This window comes from Chaetodon auriga, chromosome 9 (assembly GCF_051107435.1).
Source record: "Chaetodon auriga isolate fChaAug3 chromosome 9, fChaAug3.hap1, whole genome shotgun sequence".
Classification (NCBI taxonomy): Eukaryota; Metazoa; Chordata; class Actinopteri; order Chaetodontiformes; family Chaetodontidae; genus Chaetodon; species Chaetodon auriga.
Genome location: NC_135082.1, coordinates 15,342,681 through 15,364,423, shown reverse-complemented (window position 1 = coordinate 15,364,423; position 21,743 = coordinate 15,342,681). Strand labels below are relative to the sequence as shown.

General features: G+C 42.7%; 2 protein-coding genes across 2 annotated transcripts in view; one reads left to right on the top strand and one right to left on the bottom strand.

Annotated features, from left to right (window-relative positions):
• The window catches only part of diaph1 (diaphanous related formin 1), a 91,876-nt gene extending 81,010 nt beyond the window's left edge, over window positions 1–10,866 (top strand). Inside the window, exon 27 of the mRNA XM_076739732.1 lies at window positions 8,527–10,866. Within this exon, the coding sequence (XP_076595847.1) occupies window positions 8,527–8,708 (182 nt within the window). The 3' untranslated portion in view covers window positions 8,709–10,866. The remainder of the gene's footprint in view (window positions 1–8,526) is intronic.
• LOC143325930 (protocadherin beta-16-like) overlaps window positions 1–21,743 on the bottom strand; it is a 164,908-nt gene that overhangs the window by 56,376 nt on the left and 86,789 nt on the right. The window lies entirely within an intron of this gene.

The window sequence follows — 21,743 nt, the reverse complement described above, 5'->3', positions numbered from 1 at the left end:
TGGGTGTGGGCAGCAGGATACTTAAGAAAGGAACAACTGGTGAGCGTGTGGTTGTGGAATTGGAAAATATCAGAGGAATATGAACATGCAGCTAAGGAAGATAAACCAGTGTGGGTAGAACTTTTAGTGAAGGGGCAAGAGGCGATATTTGAACAACTGGCTAAAGTATGGAGGAAAACACAAATGGTTAAAGTTCCCCTCCACTCAGAAATGTGTCTTTATTGTTTATTCACTTGGGAATAACAATAAATCACTACAACAATAAATCACTGCGGATTGATGTTCAGTGCGAAGTCTATGTCCTTTAACACTCACATAACAGCCTGTATGTATTTTCATTTAGGTCATGTTCACTCTGTAAGCTCATAGAGACAGGCCAGTAATCTGGTTACCTGCTTACTCTGCTCTCTGCCCTACTGCCCAATTAAGTTACATTCAGTTAGTGAAGACTACAGTATTCTTCTCCCTCCTTCCTTGCTTCCTTTCTTTCTTTCCTTCTTTCTTTAAATGTGTACATCTAGTACATTTTGAGGACAATGTAGCCTGCTAAGACTATGCAAAGGAAAATGAAGCTATGTGAGCTGTTGTAATAGTAACTTTGTAACATGATATCTGGTGGCAGGAAACTCATGTGTAACCATGTGAGTGGGAAAGTGTCCAGTGCCTATTAACTGAGAGAGAGAGAGAGAGAGAGAGAGAGAGAGAGAGAGAGCAAGAGAGCCTGTGTGTGTGTTTGTTCACATGCTCTCATGTGTAGGTTGAGTATTCACACATAAGAGAGGCCGGGGAAGAGTGTGTGCAACCCAATCCCCCCCTTCAATAGAAGCCAGATGTGAAGCGGTGCTCCAGAGTGGAATAGCTCTAGCCTGGACTCCTTCCTGCTCTTTCTTTGTGTCTCTCCCTCTTTCTTCCAATCACTAAATACATTTATAGCATGTGAGCTGTAATTGTGCATAGCTCTTAAACATGGGTTGTGAGATGTGGTCCAATCAGTCACACTGAGAAAATCTATCAAGTGGAGCAAACTCTCTTTAATCACAAACAGCTAAGGCTCATCACCACTAACTGGCTGAGAATGAAAATGGAGGGAGAAGCAGGAGCACTGTATGAAAAAAGGATGGGGCCCACTTGAGGGCTCAGTCAGTCACCCACAATACTGTTTGGCCACCTCACAGTCCTAACAGGAAATACCTCAACATGTGTGTTCAAGGGAGAGAAAGCCCTCCTCCTTACGCTTGTCGGTGGTAGGAAAAAGAAGGAAAATATAAGTGGCAGTATGTATCACATCTCTGCTCAGTGCCCCCTCCCTGTCTCCTCTTTTTCCTCCGCCTTGTCATTTTTGTTTGCTTTTGCTAAAGGTCAGGTTTTTCCATGGTTGATGTGGAGAGTGTGAAGCCTTGCTGTGGTTTTTAGGCAATCTCAGAGTTGTTCAGAGTTTATATTTTCTTCACGTACGCTTAAAGACAGCTTCCTTTTCAGTCACCCACTTTGCCTCTCACACCCAGAAGGGGCCGTCTTCGCCCACACAATAGAATTGCGTCTCTATGTCTGTGTGTGTGCACGCACATGTTTGACTGGTGGGTTGAGTCAGAGGTCTTAATTTAGTGGAGCTGAAGGAGGAGGAGGCACATCCTGACTCCGGCTCGACTGATACATATCTGGGCCCGCAGGCAGCCTGTATGCATAGACACTATTTTCAGTGTTTATTCCATCATGTGGAATGCATAAATGAAATTTGCTGGACACAGGAAAAACAAGATCAGACTTCACTTGGTCTGTCCTTGTTGTGTAGTAGCGCAGCACAACATGAAGGAACCACAGCTGTTGGAAAAAGTAATTAATGTTGGCCATAAGATGTCATAAAAGTGGCATCATTTTGGTGAGGCGTTTCCTCATTTCTGCCTCCCTCACTGATTGGGAGATATAATGTGCCACTTGCCCTGAGGCCAGTTGAACCAGCTGCTCATCTTAACCTCAGTCTAATTACTTTTCCATGCGGTTAAATTGCAATCAATTTGACCTGTTGTGTTCGATAGTATCACAAATCACGTCCCACAATGAGCAAACAAACACAAAACTGCCAACAACATAGGCAGAATCACGGTGAAGCCGTACATTAAAACAGAAGTTGCAGCTGTCCAACCGATGTTTGCATTTAAGGTAACAGGAGTATTAATCAGGAATAATGTATCAAGATGCCTGTTTTCACATAAGACATGATAACACGTCTACGGTATTAATGTTAAACGTCATAAGGCATTACGTAAGACTTCTCTCAGATGTGAAAAAGTACTTACCCTCATGTCAGTCAAAGCACCAGTGAATGCTTTACTGTACTGCAAATTAACCGACAGACCGACAAGGGGGAACGGGTCAAAAATATTTAGATATTGTGGACTGATAAATTGTTAACTGTTGACATCCCTATTCTGTACATGTACGTCCACATGTAATACACAGTGAGTGACCTTTCACTGTTTTCGTCAGCCCTCTAACACAACTCAAGTCACAGCAAACAAAAGTAAAAAATATGCATCCAGTGCTCAGTGTTTTCATTCTAACTTTCTGCTCTACTTTTGATCTGGTAGAAGAGTCATGCTGCCTCAAGGTGCTGCTCACAGCTTCCTAATTCTGAGTTTCAAAAGTCTTATTGCACACTCAACTACTTTTAGTCAGAAATAATGAAAACAAACAAAAAACAAGTGATACAAAGACAAGCTGCAAAAGCTGAATGAAACAGTGATTTTGGTCATTACTATTTTTGCGAGGATCTTTATGGATACTATAATTGTTTTTACAAAGCCACTCTTTGTCCTGGGTTAAATACTCAAATTTGTACTCAAATGCTGTTAAAACATGATGGAAATGTCACACATTTACATATTTTTTCACTTTTCCAAGCTTGTGTTCCTTATACGTAAAAGTACATTATTAAACATCTAATCGGAGGAACTACACTATACAGACAGAAGGCCAGACATTATTTTCATCAAAGGTCTTCTCACATTATCCCCTGTGCCAACATCCATAATGTCTCAATTGTTCAATTGCCAAAACAGAGTTCACATCAGGAAAATACCAAGCAGGTCTGATAACAATCGGTACATCCGAGATTAGGTCAGGAGGACGGTTGGACTCACCAGTCATCCCACAGCAAAGTGGTGGGTGAAAGCTCACTTGGTCTGAGGGTCTTAGGTGTAACTACAAAGTTTCTATGCTTTCCTTTATTTTGTTGCCAAATGGTGGAATAATAGTTAAACAAAGAGTCCAAAAAAGGCAGCTGGACACTGCCGGACATACTTTGGTTTCATTCCAGCGTCTTTTAGCATAAACTTTGCAAGGTGGCCTGTTGTGCCAGCAGTGTATATCTATGCATAATGTAACACAAAACAGAAACACGAAACAAATATCAGTGAAAATCTGGACACTCGTCACAGTGACAGACAGTGATAATTTAGGTTAAGCCCCTGACTACACACCCTCTTAGTGTGCATCTTCTGAGCCATTCATTATCATGTAACACTGTTTATTCAAATACATACTGATAATATCTTAAAAAGCACAGCAATACTACCACTCTCATGGCACATGTGGGGTATTCTACACTGTAGCATAAAATAAAAAATGTTTGTCATGCATCTATCTGTTGCACTTATTTTTATATAATATATTTCAAAGTTCAAACAAAAGTGAAAACTCCATTTAAGCCAAAGGATGTCATCCCCAAAACATCTGAGCTGTTGCCTGCTGATCACATTACAGTGATTACAGTTTCACCTAAGACCAGTTCTAATATGCTTAAACATCAGAGGGGAGAAGTCATGAATGCAACTTAAGTCCCAACTTTTTATGAAACCCAAGTTGCGTGACATTTTGTGGAACCGCTGGCAAGAAAAGCCCCTTTTAAATGTTTTATCAGTGCTCCGGGGCTGGCCTGTGTGGCAGCATATAATGAACAAAGACAGGCTGAAGTAACACTACCATCACAGTTTGAAACTTTCAACATGATGACGGTTACCAACTTTCTGTGACTGTCTTAAACCTTACAGTACATTATAATGGCGCACACACTGTGCCAAGCAAATATGACCACCTTAAAGCGACACTAACTTTCAAAGTTATTATCAATGTGGTTTGAAAAGCATGGTGTTAGGATGCTGTCAGTATATATCCTCACAATCTAGATATTTTATATCTACCATATGCTGATATGAAACAGCATTCATATTTTTATTATGTTTGCAGCTAGTGATCACTATTGTACATGTAAGGGTCTCCATTACATGAAGTGTGTCCCTCCTTTCCCCTCCTTTCTTTTCTCCGCACACAGCTGTGGTGACTGCAGACGTCACCAGCATGGTGTTAAAGAACTACTGAGGGTCTATTGAGTGTGTTGTCACGCTCATTGTGTCACAGCAGTGTGACTGAATGGGAAGCCACGAGGCTGCAGAGGCTGTATACCCCTCACCTTTGACCTGTACCTCAGCTCAGTGCATGCGTGTGTGCTGGTTGTGTAGAGTGAGCAGCTACAGCTGTCTACCCACCGTCTGTCTACCCCCCATTTAAACACATACAGACAAAGCACACACACCAGATGCTTGCATGCCTATACAAAGACATGCGTGGATGTTTGCATACCAATACATACACCCAAACACACGCATCACGTTCCAGAGGACACACAGCCTTGCGTACTTTTTCAAACACTATCACGCTCTCTGCTTTAGATAGTAAGTTATGGTTTGTCTGTGTCCTTTATATGAGTACAGACTTGGGTACATATGGCTAATTTGTGTTTAAAGTATTTAAAGCAATTTCAGAGCATTCGTGTGTCAAGGAATGATGCATCTAAACACTCACTATAGACCCATCTGCTGGGTCGTGACCCTTTCCAGAGCAACCAATCACAGTAGCAACTAGTTTACAAAGCACCAATCGCAACAGAGAGACCAAGATAAAAGGGATAGCAACAATAGGCACACGCTGGCCCTGCAGACGGTCTACTCCTACACACACACAGAAAAGAAAAAGGCCTCTACAAAGATCTGTGCTTTCACAGATGTTCACACACAGGGGAGAGAGACAAACAGGAGAGCACTCATCAGTCAAGCCATCAGTGAAGCAGTGGTGATGTCATATGCATCCTTAACACCCACTGAGACAGTACAGGTCGGCAAGCCCCACAGATCCAGTGACATAAATGCGTGCTTGCATGACAATACTAACCCACAGACACAAGCCAAAAGTGGTGCTAGATGATGTCACTCTTTCCCAGAGTCCTCCAGTGCAGAGCAGCAGTGTGTTATGCAGTGTGGCCTGAGGAGGGCGATATAAGTCCCTGCTAAGATGGAGACACCTACAGAGGTCCAGCCTACATCTGCAAAAACATAATAATGCCAGTCGTGGCACCGTCACCACGCTGTCATGTGACTGTGTCTTTGCTGCAGCTGCTGTACCAAGAGTAAATGAAAGACGGCTGATTCCTCATCACCCATTGGCACCATAGCATGCAGACTTAAAGTTCATTAAGATGCAAAGTAGGCATAGCCTGCGATCAGAGAAGAGGTGCCTTAAAGTGCCTGACCTCTGCACATTCTCTCCTCACTCTGTTTGTGTGTTTTCCCCTCATAAGGCCAGCACACACACATACTGTACAACAAAGCATGCTTTCCCTCATCAGGCAGTCATTATTGAGTCTCCTGGCGTGTAATGTGTTGCAGATGATCTTTTCACTACACTCTTTGTGCCACTGATCGCCCCTCAGTTTGCAAACACACTCATTCAGTCTCACTCCCAACAGTAAACACACCTAAAAACAGTCTTTGTTGTGAGTCCCGACATCTCATTTCCTACCGCTGCACACACCAGGCTTCATGCCAAGCACATGGATCATTTAGTCAACATCACAGCCAGTATCTGGATACGACACACATGCTGAGCACTTCCTCTGTTTGTAGTGCCACGTGTTAAAGGGCTAATCCAGCTATTTTTGTTTTGCACTTCCACAAGCCGAGGAAGCAAAAGAGACAAATTTAAAAAAAAAGTGGTCAAAATGGAAACAGCAGAGGCCAAGATATCCTGACTTTCAGTCCCTAGTGTGTGTTCACAGTAGTTCCAAAAACACTCGATCCTTCATTGCCTCATCATGGTTATTTTCTCAGGCTTTAGACAGCTCCTCAAGAGCCACCTGAGACATTTAATAACTATTAGAACAAAACATCATGTGTAAAATCAATGACGTACTCCTTTTAAATAGTTAAACCAGAACCTGACTCGTCAGGACAAGACATTATTTCTTTGTTGTGTCAGCCTCATCTGAGAGCTACGAGCTGTGAGATTGTTCCACTTCATTTCCAGTGGGAGGTAACTTATAACTCTGATCGACCTCAACTTAATCCCTTAAGTGGCCAGCTGTTTTTTTTTTTTTCCTTTTTTTTTAATGAAAGTATATATTCCTGCTGACCCATTTTTAGAAATTCACATATGTCTTAAGTTGGGGAAGTTAAGAGAGTTGGATTAATCCACGGTTTGTTTTGGTCTTTCATGGGAATTCATTTTTTGATGCATCATCTCTGTAATGTGTTAATTGAAACTGACTTTCTCATTTAAACCTTTTTATCATATATTTGCTCCTGAAGCTATTTGAGGTCATGTGTTTTAACTATATTTAAATATAGAGAATATTTGCACAACTTCGCTGAGAATTTTACTCTCATTACAGGTTTCTGTCTAAATTCATCTTTTTTCCCATGCTGCTTCCGATGCAACAACCCTCTGATCCTGAATCTTATCCCTCGTCTCTCTTCCTCCTCTCTTAAGAGGGAGTGGAGGAGGATGAGAGATGAGAGGAGCTGGGCTTGACAGCCTTTGAAGAGCTTTTCTCTGCGGGTTGGATTTTTTAGGACAAGCTCGTCACAGTACACATACACTAACACCCTCACTGACGCACACTCTTTCTCTCGGTTTTCGGGTCATTTGCATAATTTCTAATTAGTAAGTTTATGAGTGAGAGAGAGGTTTGGAGAGGGACGAAAATAGATATGGAGGACGGATATGACAGTAGGCTGAGAGAGAGAGAAAGTGTTCCCGTGTGTTGGAGTGTATGAGGGATGGAGAGTGATCTGTGTGCCTCTTCAAGGGAAGTGTGTGAGGTGATAATTTGACACCCCAGCTGTCTGTGCTGATCAGTCCAGCTGAGGCTCGCATATGAAGAAGACAAGTCATCTGTGAACATGAGTCTAAATCTTTAAATCCTCCTTCTCCCCTCTCTCCCCAGACTCAATTGTGTCTTTGTCACAGCTAGTTCTGGAGACCTGTCCGGTAACTCGTGTTTTTGTGTGTTTTTGCTCCATCAGAACCATGTGTCAAATCTTGGTTTGTTGTTTGAGTGACCATGGTTCATTTGCATGTGTATTTCTATTGGTTTGCATCATGACAGTCTTCTTTTTTTTTTTCCCCCCCTTCATCAGTGGCACAGGGACACATTGCATTAATGTGTGTGTGTTTATGATAACGAATGTGCCGTGTACTGATGTTAACCTTTTGTTCGGAGCCTCTTTTGCTTGAGGAATGAAGAGTTGTGAACGTTCACCAGGCATAAAATAACAGCAAACACATAAACACAATCTCCCACTGACCTATATAATTCAAAATGGCTGCTGCTGCACAGCTGTCCTCCCACGCAGGAGAATGAAGAGTGGTAAAGGATATAGAGGGAGGGGATGAGATAAAGGCAAGGCTGCTGCCCCTGCTGGTGTGTGTGGGAGCAGGAGGAGAGGAAATAACAGAGTAAGCAGGTAGAAGAAGAAAACAGCAGCATCCTCAGGGCACAGTTTGTCACACTCGCTCTGTCTTTCTGTCCATCCCTGTGCATGTCTTATCTTTTCCTCATGGCATCTACTGTTTGTCTGTGATCTGTTTTACTACTTGCTTCTGTCATTCCTTGCATTCGTCCTCTTACTCAGTCTCTCCATCCATGTTCCTCTCACTTTCATTCATCCCTGCCTCTTTAATCTTCCCACGGCATGAATCATCCCGCTCTTCATGGTGTCTCACCCCTTCATCTTACCCCTTCCTTTCCTCCTCGCAGTCAGACCCACTTCCTTGAAATGTCTCTTTTATTTGTTTTTAATTAATTCTTCAGGATCATGTTGAGTAATCTGATAAAACAGCGAGTTGCTGCAGATGCTACATTAATCCATACACATACACAGCCACAGCATTAAGCCATTTGTGTGTTTGTATGTCATGGTAATGCACATTTGTTGATGCTAGGAAGAAAGGGAGCATCCATTTTGTGTTTTAGCGTTCAAAACACAAGCCTGTGAGGTTCTTGTATGTTGTATGTGCTGACTGCCATATTTCTAACATCTATATTTTTTGTTTTTTTGCACATACATCGGATATGCCACTTCATGGCATGCACTGACATATCTGCATGGGCTTGTTATGATATAAATTGACATCTAATGTATTACCTCCTTATTTGTTTATATGTCACTCACTCTGCACCTTTCTCTTTCCCAGCCAACCACCGACGAGCTGGTCATGCAGTGACCAACATCCTGGCCAAAGAGCTGATGCAGGAAGGCACGTCTTCATCCAGCTACGCGCCCCCTAAGAAAAAATTACCGCAGGAGGAGCCTAGAGTAGAGGGAGCAGAGTCATTAGAGGAGTTATTGGATGCTGCTCCCTCACGGTCCAATTAGGCACCCTGGGGAGGAAGTTTTATTACTCACATAGTCAGAGATATCCAAACGCAGGTGTATTTTGCAGCCATTTCAGGGGCCAATATCCATTTGAGATTAGCTTACTGAAAAAAAAAAGGCTCATGTTTCTCCTTGACCTTTGTCTTAACAGGACCATGTTTTAGGGTAGCGTTGACTGTGTCTTCTGTGAGGACAGGGAGAAGCAGAGGGTGAGGGTGGGGTTCTCACCTCAACCATAAAAGCGCCCCCCCCCAAATGTCCCTCATCAACATGTGGATCTATGCCAATGTCATAAAGATTTAATTTCTCTCCTTAGCATGTGCACATATCTGTTTATGGATTGTTGTCTGTTTCTGTTTCTCTTTGTTTCTACGTCACTTGATTTTCACCTGTCATCCATCAAAGGGCATCTTGAGCAATTCCAAAGACTTACTCAGGAGGGATCCACCCTTTTTTGTTGTTATTTTCAAATCCCAAATTTAGACTGGGAGTGTCTGGAATTTGGCGCATCCTTGAGTTTTCTGTGGATGTTCCAGGCCAAGACCACTTTTTTGTTGTTGTTGTTTTTTAACCTATGACACATACTGCTTTGTAATTGTCTGATATACTGTATGTTACTATTTGTAAATGTTAATCCTTTTGCTGTGTTATTGAAAAAGTGCCAACCAATACAAATCCAGTCTTGTCATTTCACTCCAGTGATTTGTCTAGTCACAGTTTGCACTGGTTTGGGGACCCAGTCCAGCAGCAGTAATCACCAGGGTGTATGTTTCAATATGATTTAGTTTTTTTCACTGAGAAGGGGTTTAGTTCACTGGTGTGCATGCATTAGTTTGTTTTCACATGAAAAGGAGGGACAATTTACATAGACTTGTCTAAACAATGTTACCACTTGCGCCCACAGCAGTTCTATGAAGAAAACCTGCTTACATCCAAGAACATGAACATTCCCAGAAACCCGAAAGGGAAGTAGAGTTACTTTGGAGGAGAAAGTCCTTCCACAGTCAGTCAAACCAAAAAGGGTGTTTCCATGCAAAGCCTAGCCTGAGCAGTTTACATGCCTGTGTGTTTAAGCGTGCTCGACTTCCTATGTGTGTGTGTGCGTGCGTGTGCGCATGTAGGTTTGAGTGCATGCGTGTGTGTCGCCATCTGTAATTACTGTACGGTACCGACCATGTTGTCATAAATGCTAGGTTTCATAAACAGCTTTGTGGTCTTTCTGCTGAGGATATAGCACACTGGAAAACTGCCCAAAAACTGCTGAGACAAGTACGTGTGTGTGTGTGTGTGTGTGTGTGTGTGTGTGTGTGTGTGTGTGTGTTCGGTTGTCTGGATGTGTGTGTTTGTGTTGCTCACCCACTTTCCCTCCCACTGAACTGCAACAGTAGTTGATGAATGTCTGGCTTTGCTCTTCTTTTGTATTCAGCAGCCATCAGCATACATGTTGCCATGATGTTGTGGTGTAATATCTGACAGGAATCCTGTGAGGTGATGTCAGCTGCTTCATGCAATATTTATTCCTATGCAAACACAATACTGTAGCCAGATTCAGGATGTAAAAAATGCTCGGTGGATTTCAGCAGTCTTTATCAAACTGCTGATTCAAGATCAGTGCTTGGTATTGCTGGTGATTGAGGAGAATCTTCATAGCTCCTGAATTTAAGCATCAAAAAACTTTGTGTCCTAACACCAGTGTTTATATGTGACACCTTCCATACAAATTTGAGTGTCTTTGGACATGCAGAAACTGGCACTTAAAGAGAAATTAGGTTCTTCAAGTACAGTAGGTGTAGAAATCCTTGTTCTCATCGAGTGCCGTGCTTCATTTTAATCCAGTATCACTGAGAGTAATTGGTTTTGATGACTGCACCACCCGCTCTCAAGCACAAAACATGCCATAGCCGCATTTAAACCAGACCCGTCTCTTCAGGTGGACAGTGCCAGGTGGTTGTGTGGACCAGATACTGAAAAGTGGCATTAAGGAGAGAAGGATTAACCATGAAAAGAACATCAGGACATCACTGGAATATTTGCTGTTTGCTAATTTGAGTAATTCCTTCGTTGATTATTATTATTTTTTTTTAGAGATTGTTTTCTATGTGAATTTTTACGGTTGATTATTTTAATGTATTTGAATGGAGACGAGATTTTTTTTTTTTTTTTTTTTTTTTTTTCCAGAGATTGCTCTATGTCTACAGAATAATGCACATAGTTATTCTGTTTGCTACACAGAACTATTAAAAATGTCTTATGTAATGTACTTCCGTGACTGGCTCGTGATTTGTTCATGTCAGATTCTGTGTAACATGATGAAAGTGTGCACAGCATCTGTTGATGTGTTAATGGGAGAAAATGGGATTTCTTGGTCAGTTGTTTTCCTGTATTTTTGCCAACGTTAATTCCTTTTGAAGCACATTTCTCCGTATCTCTCACTCTCTCCCCCTCTCCCATGTAAACACACAGTGCAGTAAAATACCAGATTTTTCTGCACCCTGTGAAACTATAATTTTAAAGCCAGAAGACAGCAGAGGAATGAATAAACAGTTGGCTTAGTTATTTTTACAGATAAGTTCCAGGATTTTCCATGGCTTCAAGGTTTCCAGAGATATTTTCCGACATTGATTGCCAGCGTTCAACATGATCTCTCAGATTAGACGGTGTGTGTGTCTGTGTAAGGGAGAGAGGAGAGCAGTTGACGCTTATGGTGTCTTCTCATCATTTTGTCTCCCCTCTCCATTTGTCTTCCAGCCCTTCTGTCACTCTCACTAATACTCTATGACCTCCTCCTCTTTTGCTCCAGTAGCTCTTTCTCTATGAATCTAATCACCAACATCTAAACTGGGATAAAGGTCTGGCCTCAGTTTACCTTTTAGTTTGAAGCTTGTTTCAGTAATAAAATGGTTCACTGAGGCCAAAGTAGAGAGATTTCCTGTGACTTTAGATTGTTTGCTTGCCCACTTTAGATGTGCAGCCAGTTCACTCGGAGGAAGCCCACCTGTCTTCCATCTGACAGTCACTCAGATCATCAGATCTCCATCTCCTTCTGTCCTTCGCAGCAGCATTGACTCAGAAATGTTTCCTAACATAAACTATGAAGAGTCACTCATCTCCTCCCTGCCGTGGTCAGCCAAGGCGGCACTGGCCTGTGCTTGGAATAGCCTGCTGTGTCACACCAGCTACGCAAAACAGCTGGGGAAGTTTCTCTGGCCTCAGCTTTGCTCTGTAAGGTGAGTCGATTCCTTCCACATCTCCTAAATCTTTTACCCCTGCTGCAGCTTGTTCACACTGAGCCCTTTGCATCTGCTTTTCATTTAAAACGGAAAGAGAAAAGCATCAATTATGTCCTATATTCTCTGGCAGTACTGTTAGATTAAAAGCAAACTTTCTTTTTACTGCTCCGTGTACGGGTCAGTCTGTGTTTGAGAAGATGATAAACTTCACCCACAGTTATAGTCAAGAAAGCTGTTTATTGGGCAATGAAACTCTCCAGGGAATGCTGAATGGAGCACACAGTTTATGGACAATGCAGCCTTGTATAAACATGGTGTGAGGCTTTCATTTCAAACCTTTGTCACTGCTGTTCACTGCCCTGACACTAGTGCGTCTTATTTTCACGCAGCAATAATTTAGATTCAAATATTCAATCAAACTTTTTTCTGCTTCCTCCTCATGTGAAAGCATTTGCTAGTCTTATCTCGGATGTGAGTTTGAGAGAATGAGTTCTGTTTTTGGAAGCCATTTCATGTCATAAACCTGGAGAGTAATGAATCCGTTTCCCAGCGGCTCTCCCGTGCGCTGTGAATGAGGGCCTCTGCTCTTCAGTGAACCTGAACAGCAACTGCCGTCCTTTCACCTCATTAACTTGCCTGTTAATTTAACCAGAAAGGCCTGACTTCCTTTCATCATTTACGATCATTATTTGGGCACACACATACACGCACATGTAGGCCACAAGGTAGTAATGACTGGCTCTACACTAAAGAAAGATGGTGGATCAAAAATATCTGTACATAATTTCTTTGTATCCGTGTGTGTGTCTGTCACTCTTCCTGTCTCTTTGAAGACAGAAATAGGCAGCCATTGTCCAGCATCTGATCCTAATCAAAGTGAAACTCTAACACAGCCAGCAGCTCTTTGCCTTTCCCTGGTATTTGTGTGCATGTGCGTTCCTTATGTTATCCACATGAGAGTTGCTAAAGTGATTCGTCTCTATGTGGTAGAGCTGCACTTGGGATGTCCTTGTTAGTCACGCTGTAGAATGGAGGCTCTGTCTTAGACCAAATCACGATAATGCAACAGTAACAGTACCAGCAGAAATTCATAAAACTATTTTTAAATCTTTAAATGATGCTTTCAGAATGCCTGAAACATTAAAATACCTGCTTTCTAACAAATTAGACACCTTTTTAAGCAGACTTCAGATTGAGTGGGTTTTACCTTTTAACCATTAACAGATGGGCAAACTGAGGAGCATAAGGTTTGCCTTTGATGTCTTGTGGCACAAGTTCACTTGTATTTCATGAATGTCATCTTAAAATGTGTGAGTAGGTTTTATGAGAAAACAGAAATGCTTTTGTCCCACTGATACCTTTTTTGTCACTTGGAAAACAGCCTTGAATGTTTAGGCATTACACATTTCCTGATGTTATCACTAATGTTCCTTGAAATGACTGAAGAAATGTAAGAATGTAACATTCATATGCAGGTTTATATGTTTGTTTTCTCCCCTTTAACCTCTTGACACAGTAGTTTATATCATCTGCACTCCTTTTGTAGTCTTTCTCCACTCAGCATCTCCTCTGTACAAGGAGGAACTCCACCCTGTCAGGAGACAAACATGAACCTTTTGAATAAATGTCCACTGTGGGTTCATTTGCTTCCACAAGAAAGAATTCAGGTATGAATGAAAATAATGTTGGGTTAAGATAAGGAGGCGGATGCTTTTAAAAGCCAGGGGGAGAAAAGCTTTCAACAAACGGATGATTTACACAGCAAAAAGGAAACCGTATTTGAAAGAGGTCTCCTTAATTCTGAAGAAGAGAGCTTGAGTGACTACAAGAGGTCAGAACAGAGGGGATCGTGAGGGAGAGAGCAATTAACACCAGTGGGGAGGTTGGAGAATGAGTGAATGAATGAAAGGAGCATATAGTAGAGCAGGTGAAAGAGGTTTGGAGACTGAAACAGGGTAAGATGGGAGGGAATGCTGACTGTGATGAAGTGATGAGCTGACAAACAAAAGCAGAGGTCTGTGGATTGAAAAAGCTCCGGACCTTGTTCACACCAACAGCGCTGTGGGAGCGAGTGAGAAGTGACTGTGAGTGTGTGCCCTCTTCGTTGAGTGTGTTTGCCACATTTACATCCTTGAGTAGATGTAGCCTGTAGGTGTGTTCTTATGTGGGTGTGGTTGAATTTCTGCTTATATACTATAAACCTCATGCTTGTGACTGTGCTTAGACAACACACATGGCTGTGTAAACATGTGAGCACATCCTGTTCAAGGAGCTACAACGAGACAGAGAGCAAACTCTCTGTTTGGCTTCAGTTTGAAGCTGTACTGCACAGAAAAGGCCACATCAGTAACTGAAAACAAGACAGGACAGTTATCTGTGACTCATTAGATTGAAAGGCATGCCTTCATAGTAGATTGTGCTTGGATATCTTGTGCATTGAAGGTCCCAAGCATCATTATAGCTGTTTAGACTCTGTGACTCTGCTGTGCCATTTTGCAGTGTTTCCGTGGGGCCAACTTTGTTTGCAAAAGTCACAAAAATCCTGAGTGGTAGAAGCCAGTCAGACTACAAAGGTCATATTTTCATATTGAGCCCACTAACACCACACATATTAGACAAAGCAGAAATATATTGACAGTAACACGTCCCACTACATCCCAATCCCCTGAACATCATTTGTACAGGAGGCAGATATCACCTGGGCTACCTGTGGAAGAATTATACTACGGCTCAAATTTACCAGTAGAGTCAAAGATAGAATATTTTTAGGGTTTGGTTTCAGGTTAAGTAAACTGCTCTTTCTTCCCTTTAAGTTGTGTGTTTATTGTGGTTAAGGTCATATCAAGGATATCAAGAGTCCACTCTGATCTACAATGATGTCTCATTACTATGAGTTTCAGGTCCTCTGATTCCCAGACTCCCTCAGTCTCTTGTTGTGACATTCAGTGGAGTCGGGGGAGATTTGTGTGTGTGTATGTGTGTCTGTGCCCTTATATGCGTGAAGGGGGTCTGCTGGAGAAAAGAGGTCTGAACAAAGAAAAGGGGCAGTATAATTGGCTTCAGCACTGCCAGACGACACAATGACACAGCCATTGATAGTGGAATGAGTTCCCGGGAGCGGTGGACCAATGGAAGAGCAGGAGTCTGTTTTTCACAGCTCCTGATTGGCTGGCCGAAGGAGGCTGTCGGTCTCCAGGTAGCAAAGTGAACCTTGGAGCATATCTGCCACCCCTTCGCCTCCTGGGAGAGGGAGGGAGGGAGAGAAGAAGGGAGTGTTAGATGTGGAAGAGGAGATGTGACCTAAGCTGTGGAGAGAAGAAAAGAATAGATTTACATGCACACAACATATTATCTCTTAGACTCTGTATGCTTCCTCTCTGCTGTTTCCTCATTCCTTCTACATCACAATGTCGTTCTCTTTTCTTTTCCTCTGACCCAGACGTTTGTGTGTATGTGCGCATGTGTGCGTACACGCATTTCTCTGGCTGCTATTAGCATCCTCATTGCCAGGGCTCTGAAATAAATTTGTTTCATTTGTCTTTAACTTGGCTGTACACTCCACTGCTTCTCTGTCTTTCTCTCAGTCTCCATTTCTGAGAACTGTGGATTAAAGCCTCACTTCATTTGTTTAGATTGGCCATTTCTCAACTTTCCTGCTGTTTCAGGAAAGAAATACACACTACTGTGGCATTTAAGCTCCAGAGAAACATGGTTTGGAGTGGAGCGACTGCTGAGGAATGCAAAAAAAAAAAAAAAAAAAAGAAAAACTGACTTTGACATTTGAATATGTGCTGAATACATGTCTGTGCATTTGTGTGCTTGTTTGCATCATTTTGCATTTGCCCGCAAGTGAGATCATAAATTCACACGTTTGCGTCCTCGTCTGGAGCTAAACGTGTCGCCTTCATTCAGTCTCCCTGCATCGGTCGTCATATCTTGATAATATCCCCTTGATCAAATTACTCGGCTGCTTGTATAACACTCTCCATGTGACACACAATTAGCAGACAATTAACATGGGCCAGTGAGTGTCAACCGATTGGCTGTGCCATCACACTGCTGAGTGACATCTCCATCACAGCGCTGCCCTGTATCACCCTGAAGCAGCGGGGTGCAGAGATAAGGACGCTGTCTGCCTGTCTCATGCAGAAATCTGTGTCAGTCTATTTCGGACTCCATGTATGATTCTGTTTCTCTCTCCTTATGCATCTATACGTTTCTGACTGCTCATGAACATTTTCTTTATCTTCATTTCTACTTGTTTTTCTTCCTCCATGCTCTCTTCTTCCAGACTTCCCTCATCCCCTTATTTCCGATCATCTGCCTGTCATCTGATTTTTCGGCCTATTTGTCCGCTGTTTGTGTGTTTGTTCATCTGGAAGTGAAGCATGTCTTGCATTGAAATATTATGATGTGTCTGCACATCGTGGTGAACTTATGTGATCGGCAGCATGTTATGAAAAGGACTTCAATGTGTGTGTCAAATCTGAAGAGGTCCGGTATATAGAGACAACTTAAGCATTAAATCTCATTAAAGAGCAGACTGGGCTTTTGTAAAGAGAATTGTGTGTTATCTGAAACAGGCCTCTGCACAGCTTTTTGAGGAAGTGTTGAAAAATTTGACGAGGGTTCATGTATTATCAGGAGAGGCTGAAGAATTTAGACCTGTTCTCATTTTCTGCCTCCACCTGCTCACCTTTCCTTTCCTTCCCTTTCTCCTTGCTTTCTTTCTCCTGTGTTTAGTCCTCTTTTCTTTTTTCTTTGACTCCGTTGCCTCTCGTCGTCATTGTACGCAGTTGTTTCGCAGCTGGCTTTTTCTTCTGCAGTCAACTGGCATGATGAAACTGTGAAACATCAGATGCAACATGTACAGTATTTATGGACCAACAGACTTGTGTGTGTGTCTGCTTTTTTCTCTTTTGATTCCTTTTAAATTTTAGGGCATGCTGATCTCCCTCTGCCCAAATTCATTATGAACCCCACAATCCCTAAACCATTTCAACACACCCTCACACACACGAATCCTCCCACCACCAACTACAATTTTCATGTTTTAGCATTTTCTTCCCCTAATCCGCAATGTCATGGCTCATCCCAGCACATCATCGTCTCTCTGGGGATGGATTTCTCTCCTAAATATGAGAGAGATTTAGAGAGAGGAGGGTCTGTCTGCTCTGCAGGCTGTGCTGAAGGCTGATGCCAACAGAATATCAATAAGCATCAGGGGTCACACAGCCACATGCATTACCATAGCTCTCTCTCTCTCTCTCTCTCTCTCTCTCTCTCTCTCTCTCTCTCTCTCTCTCTCTGAAACCCCCACCCCTTTTCTCTCTCTCATGTGCGCACATGCTGTCAGGAATACCTGCACACCTCCTCATGTGTATAGTAAACAAATACAATAGAGGCATCTCCATAAGTAGCTTGTTTGTTGTTGAAATAGGCAAATGCTCTTGTGGAGGTGTGTATATCTGTAGCAGTACAGGCTACATCGGTGTGGACACAACAAACGTGACATTTCTTATCACACACAACTTATAGTGACAAGTTGACGACCTATAGCCACGTTTAGCATCATAATCCTATCCTGGAGTTGAGCTTGAGCCATGGCTCCTAATGCTGTTGTTGTTTGTGACGATGTGTTTACGTGACCACAGCTGAACAGTGTGGGGGGTGTGAGGGGGTCTTTGTGAGTCAGAGCATAGCATGTGAATGTGTAGGATAGAAACCCAAGACATGCAGTCAAATCTGTCTGTACCCATTAATATTTCCTCAACTGTCTGTCAATGCAGCTAAAATCTTTGATTAGAGCGTTTTCTCCTGACCTGCTCATTAGGCTGTATTTAGCAACTAGTGACTGAAACAGAAGTAAAAAAAAAAAAAAAAAAAAAAAAGGCAGACGCTCCTAAGTGTAACAGAGAACAGGTTGTGGTTGTGCTGGGTAGTTTGACCCAGTAGTAGTAGTTGATGTTCTGTGGCTCATAGTAAATGTTTGTGGTTTATTTTCTCACATGAGGAAATAAGTGTTCCTCAGGCTGCAGACATGTGAAGACATTCAGGACCTGGTGGGGTGTGGCGGTGCTATAGATGGTGACTGATAGCAATGATGTGAAGAAGCTGATTGTATCTGCATGGACCCTCCAGGCTGTTGTGTCTGTCTGGAAGGCTGTAATCACAAGGGTTGAGCCCCCAACCCATTTGATGAGAACATTCTGTATGCTTACTGTAAGTTTATGGGAATATTGTTCATACATGGTTCATTTTGTTGTAGGATCATGGTCATGTTGTTGCGGAAGGAGGCATCAAAAACAAGTTTGTTTTTCTTCTGATTGTTTCTAAGTGTGTGTGTCTGTGCGCACCCCTCCCTCATGCTCCCTATCTGTCCATACACATCGGTGGAGGTAGGGCAGTTGTCAGTCAATTGACCTACATTAGCAGAGCCTGCAGCAGTCTGATTTTCTCTGGGGGCAGTACATTTCTGGGTGTGTATGAGGTTGTGTGTTCATGCAAGCATAGCTACATTTGTATATGTGTGCGTGCACGCATGCATGTGTGTCCTACATAAGGTATAACCCCATCTCAGGAGGTTGAGTCTGGAGTGAAGAGAATGAGCCGACATCCACGGTGACATTTAGAGGTTAAACAGAGCAGATTCTAACAGAGGCAGACACTGAAGCCTCACAAAATGCTTCTGAATGCACTCCTAAAGATGAAGACGAGCTTCATGATGATGAGTTGGAGCAGTGATCCTAGCAAGTGCCAAATTACTGATAGCCTTTCACTGATTCTTATGTAGACAGTAGTGCAAATCAGATCAGCATGAAAACCAAAATGGACACAGATATTCCTTAATAGGCTTCATTGTTAAAAATGTAAGTTGATTAATCCACTGAAAACGGATAACAGATAACAATTTTAAGAAAAGATCAATGATTAAAGTTATCTATCTACCTGCAAATGCCAAACATTTTCATATTCCTGCCTCTCAAATTCAAGGATTTACTGCTTTTCTCTTTTATGTTCTGTTTGAATGATAACTTTCTGACTTTGAGCAGTTGGTCAGACAAAAGTCTATTTAAAAACATCCGTTTCTGAGTTCTGGGAAATATGGCTGAACTTTGTCATGATTTGCTGAGATTTTATGGACCAAATTAGTTAATTTATTAAGAAAATAATAAACTGATCAACTGATATTGGCATTAATTCATAGCTGCAGCCCTACCAATGGTTCTGTATGTGAGGAATAAGAAGCAAGTTTGGAAGAAAGAATTCAGAAAAGGGATTTTAGGGGAAACTGAAAGGTAATGATGAAGTTGGCGCACACTGGCAATGTCTGGTGTCATGCCATTGTACATCTTTTATTATCTGTAAAGGCTAAATTAAACTCCCAAATGCACACACCCATTTACAGGAGAGTTGCATTTTTCTCCTGATGTGCAACAATAAAGTGCTGAGGGTGAAGAACAGATTCGCTCTGCCAACCCCCCAAAATACCCCCACCCTGCCAAGCACCTATTAGAGGGGATGACATCACTCCTTTTGCCTGGTAACCATGGTTACACTCACCTCCTGCTGGCAAAAATCAGCACCCATACCCGACTTTCCTTGATTTGTCTCCCACCATCACCACCCCCGCCCCCTCCCTCCCCCGCCTGTCTCGTCTGCTTTCCTCACCTCTCTCTGCTCGAACTCACTTTGTTTCCTCTTTCATATCTCTTTCCCCTCTCATTTCCTCCTTTTTGGCTTTTATTTTTCCAATCCACTCCTCAGTGCATTTCCTTCTGTCTTTCATATCCTCCATATATCTTCCCTGCTGCTTGTTCTTTCTCACAACGTGCTGTCCTTGATGTATTTTATCATCAAGCTTTTAAGGTTTTCTCCACCTTGGTTTTATGCTAAAATGGAGGCTGAGGTGGTATTACAGAGGAAGGTGAGAAAACGAAAGACAAATGCAGAGGTAGAGATGACCTACATAGACAAAGGAAACACAGATGTGAACATATAGCTGCAGCTGAAAAGGCAGTGCATCTTAAACAGAGGGTAATAACGCTGCGGTTGTTACTCAGTCAGGCATAAAATAGAGATTGCAGCAGAAGCGATTGAAATATCAGCCCTGTAAACAATGACTAAACTGATTGGTGGACATTAACAGCTGGACCACGCAGGCAGTATGAGTCACTGCTCCATGCTGATAACGTAAAGGACAGATGGGTCAAGTGCTGCATTAAAATCCATTCCAGAGAAGTAGCTCTGCAAGAAGGAAGGCTAAAGTGCTACGACTTCCTGTTCAGAAAAGCTAGCACCCACTGCAAAGAAGTACATGAGGATAGAGGGCAGTGCACTGCATTACAGACAGGCAGACAGGCAGACAGGCAGGGTGGGTGGGGGGTAAAAGAGGAGTATTAAGAGGCATTGTGTAGCTGCATTATAGTAAGCAGCTTACAGTCCCTGTGCCGGGCTGAGAGGACAAAGAGGCGTCACAGAGGAGGAGACCAGGAGAGGGAAGAGCTGGCAGGGAGGGCGGGAGGACGGGGACACTTGTCTTAGTGTCCTCCCCTGTTGAAAGATGCTTCTTTTCTGTCTTTCTTTCAATGAACAATCACCAAACCTTCTTTTCTTTTGTCTTCTGCTTCTCTCTGATCAGCATGAATTATTTGTAGCTTTGGCCTCTTTCTTCCCCCTCTTCACTTCAGTCTCTCACCTCCAAGTGATTTAGTCTGCATGACGCTAACATGTTTTGCTACATGTTGCCAGGAAGGCGATCACTTGCCGCCACCACCCCTCTCTACAACCTGACTGAGTCAGAGAGAGGAGGGGGTGGGGGGAACGGATGGTGGAGGTTGCCATGGAAACTGGGAGTCTGTTGCCGGCCGACATCATCTGTTGTTGCACGGTGCAGAGCGGGCACATGAATATTTGAGCTTTATGGACATGGACAGACGAATGACACAAACTGCTCTCTGGACCTCTGCTGCCATCTCAGATGGAAATACAGAGAGGTCACTAAAGGGGGAGAGGATGGAAGGCGAGCAGGGAAGGGATGGATGGAGGAAAGGTGGGGTCACAAGGAAGACTGACAGACCTCCATTTTATCTAGGGCAGAGAGTGTCTGTTTATCTGGGTTAGCAAAAGGGAGACAGAAAAAATGGATGTAGGGAGAGTAATTGAAAAGAATGGTTGAAATGAAAGGATTTTGGCCCCTTAAATGAGTTTTGTGTGCTGAAGGAAATGCAGAGTGGATGATGGGAGCCGGAGAACAAAGAGAGAAAGAGATGGAGGGGAGGGTGGGTGACGTGCTATGAGAGCACTAAATTAGGGCACTGGAGCTTGTTTTTCCCTCTCTCTTCCCTCCTCCTTTATTCTCATCATTTCTCAGAACGTCCTGCAGTATTTTCCAATTAATCCTCTCGGAGGGTTGTTTCCTCTGCCTTCTGCTGATAGACACACAAACACACACACAAACACACACACACACACACACACACACACACACACACACACACACACACACACACACAAACACATTCATGCAAACAAACTAGTCATCATTCATTCAGATTTCCGAATGCGATGCTGCACTGACTTGGAAAATGTAATTGTGCACAATCTGACTGCACTGCGTCAAAAAGCACAGAAACTGGAACAAATATGGCCCATGTTTTTGCATCTCCTCTGACTTACAGCTCTGTGTCTCCTTATGGCTTTTCGTGCACTCTCAAAATACAGTTAGTTTACATAATGGATGCTGGAATGGGCCTTATGCAGAAGGAATGTGTGTATCTTTTCTTCTACATCTTTATCTGTTATA